This window comes from Ipomoea triloba, chromosome 9, assembly GCF_003576645.1.
Source record: "Ipomoea triloba cultivar NCNSP0323 chromosome 9, ASM357664v1".
Taxonomy (NCBI): Eukaryota; Viridiplantae; Streptophyta; class Magnoliopsida; order Solanales; family Convolvulaceae; genus Ipomoea; species Ipomoea triloba.
In genome coordinates this window covers 16,766,267-16,771,749 of record NC_044924.1, presented here as the reverse complement: position 1 = coordinate 16,771,749, position 5,483 = coordinate 16,766,267, and the positions used below count along the sequence as shown (strand labels likewise).

The 5,483-nt window shown below is 40.1% G+C and overlaps 1 protein-coding gene across 1 annotated transcript; it reads right to left on the bottom strand.

The window, feature by feature from the left end:
- Positions 1 to 360: 360 nt before the first annotated feature.
- On the bottom strand, positions 361 to 1,462 carry LOC116030891 (hevamine-A-like). Its single transcript, XM_031273255.1, has 2 exons — positions 1,165 to 1,462; positions 361 to 1,029 (listed from the first exon to the last, which is right to left on the bottom strand). The coding sequence occupies exons 1-2, from the start codon at positions 1,456 to 1,458 to the stop codon at positions 436 to 438; spliced, it is 888 nt and encodes a 295-aa protein (XP_031129115.1). The 5' UTR covers positions 1,459 to 1,462; the 3' UTR covers positions 361 to 435.
- Between the last annotated feature and the right edge of the window lie 4,021 nt (positions 1,463 to 5,483).

Genomic DNA, 5,483 nt, shown 5'->3' with positions numbered 1-5,483 from the left:
TACAACGAGCAAATTCAAATTTCAAGTTGACGCTCAACCCTCCTCATCTATAAAAGGGGATGGAACCCTTGCGTGCTTAGAAGAAATTATATTGTTGGAAAACATTTCATATTATTATTGAAAGACATTTAAGAGAGAAAATATATGTACATAATTTGAATATCATTTTAAATTAGGATTTACTTTGTAAGATGGACCAGGGTCTATGGTATAATTTAGCAAGGGATTTCTCATTCGCAATATTTAGTGACTGTTTCCAACTATACTTGACATGGGAAGGCCAGAACCCATGTGGAACACTCTCTCTCTCTACCTCTCATTTCTCCAAACAATTTCATGAGTAATTTAAGTCCATAACCATTGAAAATACTTGAATTTATTCACACGAAAAAGTTTATATAGTAGTAGTAGAGAACAAGTACAGGTAGAGTTGGATCAGACATGGTCTTTGATGGAAGAACTATAGCCTGTCTGATCATCATAGTACTTAGACCACAGCATAACGCCTCCATACTTAGCTGAAGCCTTTATAGCTGGAAGCACTTGTGAAATTAAATCAGTGGGCGGAATAAAACCACTTCCAGCTGCATCAGGCGCAGCAGGCAGTCCAAGCATAATGTTCTTAGCTCGAATGGCTGAAGTCCATAACTTCCATGACTTGTCCAGATTAGTTAAATTCCCTGAAGTGTACTGGCAGGGCGGGTTGTTATAGAACTGAACCCAAACATAGTCGAAAAGGCCTGTGTTCAAGGCTCCTCCCACCCACTGGTCAGGAAATGGACACTGAGGAGCTGCACTTAAGTAAACCTTACTGTTATATCCGGACAGAAACCTGGCAAGATCATCCCAGTGTTCACCATTTCCTTGCTCGATATCGAAGTCGATTCCATCCAAAATAGCATCTCCAAGTGGTCGTTCGTCAGATTTTCCACCCAGGAAGTTGTTCCACAGGTAAGTGGCAACTTGTCTAGCGTCTTCTGAGGAATCCAGGGAGTAGGCTCCGGCTCCTCCTCCAATGGAGAGCATCACCTGTATAGTAGGAGTTGATGAATAAATTAAAGGGATTCGAATTAGGATTAGCGAGAGAGTTTCTAAACTCTGTCTAGATAGAAGCTTATGTTGTTTTTGCATGCTAAAAGTTTTAACATCATATATATCTATCACCTTCACTCCTTTCGCCTGACAGGATCTGATTTCAGAGGTGAGATTAGTGCAAGCGTTACTGTATGGGTCGCAGTGGCCGGCCAGGTTGATCATCGGCTTCCGACCGCCACCAAACGTTGCAAGAAATGCAAGGTTGACATAATCATAGTTGCCGGTGGCACAAGTCTCCGACAGTGTGCCTTCGTTCCCGTTCTGTCCCCAGTAAATAGCAATTCCTCCGCCGGCGGCGTTACAACCCACCAGCGCCGTAATAAGCACTGCCACCACAATTGAAACGTTAGCTTTGCTCATCATTCCGGCCGCCGTAATACCTCAGCTCTTATCTGTTGACAAGAGGAAACTAGATATGCATGGCTTTTATAGAGCAAGAGCAATGAGAAAATATGTGATTAAGAATGCTAGCTGCTACTTTGTAGTTTTACAAGTCTGCGTAGCTGAACAGCTGCTCTACTCTTGACTTTCTTTCTCAAACATAGCGTACGTGGCCGGACTCTACCCAAAATAAGTTGTCTTCTTTTTTGTTTTATCCGATCGTCCTACTTTTACTCATCTTTTAATTTTATTTCATTAAACAAATTATAATTTATATTATGCATAGATTAAATACTTAATTTTCCTTATTTTATAAATCTATTTTAGTTAATTAACTCAAATATAGTTATTTTTTTTGAAAATAACTCAAACATAGTTATAATTATCGATATTCTATATTGTATGATGTTCAATTTAATCTCTATATATACAATAAAATTGGTCAATCTAACTTTTTGTACTATTCAAATTATTAATACTTAGAGTAGCCTCAATAGGAGTAGGACGTGTGCACTGCTCATGCTCTACTGGGCGTTGTATGTGCGTGAGACTCGCTGCACTGTGCCTCTCTTCTATACTTTCTCTCTCTTGCAGCACCCACAAAAAACCAACCTTTTGGAAAAAGTCCCAAATTTTCTCTCTCCTCCACTTAAGCTATGTCTCCTAAAAATGAACAAAAAACCACTATTGTGGTTACTTTTAGTGAAATATACTAACATGGCAATGATGCCGTTGTAAAATCATTAATATTTTAATTCAAATTTCAAGTTATGAGTTAGCTTATTGGATTAGAGTTAAACATAGAAAAAGTTATTATTGATCTAATGCTATGGTTTTAATTCTTACTAATGAAATTTTAAGTGTTTTTATGTTAATATATTATTAAGTAATGATTTGACAGCCATATCATCGCAATGTAATCTAGCCATGTCAACATATTTAATGTGTTAATGAATTTTGTTAATTATTTTATTTTAATAGTACAATGACTAAATTGACAAATTTTATACTATGAGGACTAAATTGAACATTTTATAATGGTATAGGGAATAATGGTGTACTTAAACCTATTTAAATTAATATTAATTTAAATGTTAAATTCATTGTATTTTTTAAAGTACTTATATTAATATTTCTATTGCACAAAAAATTTTAATTTTTAAAATCACTAAAAAAAAAAAAAAAGAATTTAGGCCACAAAGTGAAAATTGGATTCTTGAAGAAATCTTGGAGGGTAAGTAAAGAAGAATGAATTAGGAACTTATTTTTGTTTACTTGTAAAATTAGGAAATGATTGTCTTACAAGAAAGGTAATGTAGAAGTCTTGGACAAAAAGGAAACAAGTTTCATTTATCAAGAAGGATTTAAGGTCTCAAGCTTCATTTATCAAGAAGGATTCAAAATATATATCAATTCAACAAAGATTGTGAATAAGAAAGTGGTCTATTTAAATGAAGATCAACAAAGCATAATGGGCCATAACAGGAATGTCGTCGGTGATGGTTCGCAGAATAACGGCTAGGGTGCTGGCCAGACGTCGCTTATAGGAGGCGGTGATAATACTCCCTTGCCCTTGTCTAGTTTCCAATGATTGTTATCTCCTGGAATTGCAGGGGCGTTGTGAGCGGTGACACGAGGAGGCATGTCAGGGAACTCCTTAAGTTGCCGGGTGTGGGAGCAGTTTGCTTCCTTGAGACAAAATCAAGTAAAACTGTCAGGCTACTTAAGATGGCATATAGTTTGGGTTTTACTTCTTCTTTCATGGTGGACCCAATGGGTTTTGCAGGTGGTCTCTTACTCATTTGGAACAAAGAGCGTCTCCCGCTCACAATTGTTGGCTCTAATTCTCAAGCAATTCACACCATGGTTCCTGATTGCTTTGGGGTGCCCACTCGCTTCTCATTTGCTTACGTTAGGCTTAACCGGAGGGCTAAAGACATCTTATGGAGTAGCTGTAAGGATTACGCCTGTTCTTTCCAAGACCCTTGGGTCATGATTGGCGATTTTAATGATATCACAGGACCGACAGACCAATGGGGTAATGGAGAGGTGATCCCAAGTGCGGTAGACAGATTCTTGGAATCAATGAACGATTGTGGGCTCATGGATCTTAGCACTGCTGGCATGCGTTTTTCTTGGTTTAGGAAGATTGGTGACAGGGTGCAGCTAAGACGGAAACTTGACAGGGTATTGTGGAATATGGAAGCTCAATTACGTTTCCTGGATGGGAAGGCCCATATTCTTCCTCGAACTCACTCGGATCATCACTCAATCCAATTCACTAGTGTCGCTAGTACACCACCCCCGAGAGAGCATAGACCTTTTTTATTCGATGCGGCTTGGCTGTTGCGGGAGGATTATCTTGACCTATGGATTCAGGCGTGGAATTCCCAGGCTGGCAGCACCATAGGCTCTATTGAAGAGGTTACTAGGCTTTCTAAAGATTGGAACCATAATAATTTTGGGAACATCTTCTACAAGAAAAGGAAGCTGCAGGCTAGGATTGCGGGTTTTCAATCCGCCTCTACTTTTGGGATGGACAGGAGGCTTCTTGAGCTAGAAACGAAGTTGACCACGGAACTGAACGACGTACTCAAAAAAGAGGAGGTTTTTTGGTTTCAAAAATCTCGTAAAGACTGGATCCAAGAGAGAGATAGGAATACTAGCTATTATCACCGCTCCACACTAATCAGGAGGAACTGGGCACGAGTGACTATGCTCAAAATTAATGGTGAGTGGACTTCCAATCCTCAAACCATTAGTGCCCACATTACTGATTATTTTAAACTGCTTTTTCGTAGGGCCCTGGTGGATAATACGAGAACCTTGCCCATAGATTGTGGGCACAGGATTAGCGACATTCAATCCAGGAGTTTGTTACGAAGGGCCTCTTGGAGTGAGGTCAGGCATGCGGTTTTCGGTATGAAGCAGTTTGGGAGTCCGGGACCTGATGGTATTCAAGCGGCGTTCTACCAACAATACTGGGATATTGTGGGAGATTCAATCACTGAATTCGTGAACAATTCTCTGGCCTCAGGTTCGGTGCTGATTGGTGTTTTAGAAGCTTTTATCACGCTTATTCCCAAGAAAGACAGACCCGAGAACGCAAGTGATTTTAGGCCCATTACCCTCTTAAATGTCGTCTTCAAAATTGTTTCGAAGGTGTTGGTGAACCGGATGAGACCCATTGTGAAGAAAATTGTCGGTCCTTTCCAAAACAGCTTTCTCCCGGGGCGGTCTAGTTTAGATAATATCATTCTGGTCCAAGAAATCGCTCATAGTATGGACAGGAAAAAGGGTAACAAAGGTTACATGCTCCTAAAGTTGGATATTCATAAAGCCTACGATAGTCAAGATTGGAGTTTTTTTGGAAATCGTCCTCTCCAACATGAACTTTCCCAGACGTCTTATCAACTTTATTCTGTTTTCTCTCAAAGAAAACTCTATCTCAATCAATTGGAACGGTGGGAAGCTCCTTCCGTTTGGGGTAGGTAGGGGTGTTAGGCAAGGTGATCCCTTGGCTCCCTACCATTTTATCTTGGTTATGGAAGTCCTTTCTTGGGCGATCCAGGAGGAAGTTAGAAAAAAATTTTGGCGGCCATTCACAGTAACTAGGGGAAGTACTGAGATCTCCCACTTATTCTTCGCTGACGACTTAATGCTCTTCGGATAGGCTTCAGAGCAATAGTTACGGGTTATTCTCGCGGTGGTCGACGAGTTCTCCAAACGGTCAGGTTTGTCCATTAACTTTAATAAATCGGTTATTTATTGCTCTCCTAACACCAGTGACAGGCTAAAACGAAGGATTGGAGAGGTGGCTGGTATTCTAGTGACTGATAAAGTGGGGAAATACCTGGGGATCCCTATTCTCCAAAAAAGGGTTTCCAAACACTACTTTGGGTATATATTAGAAAAAATGAAAAGAAAGCTGGCGGGGTGGAAGAGGGACTCTCTTAGCCTGGCAGGTCGTAGGGTGCTAACTCAGTCGGCCTTAGCCACCGTTCCAG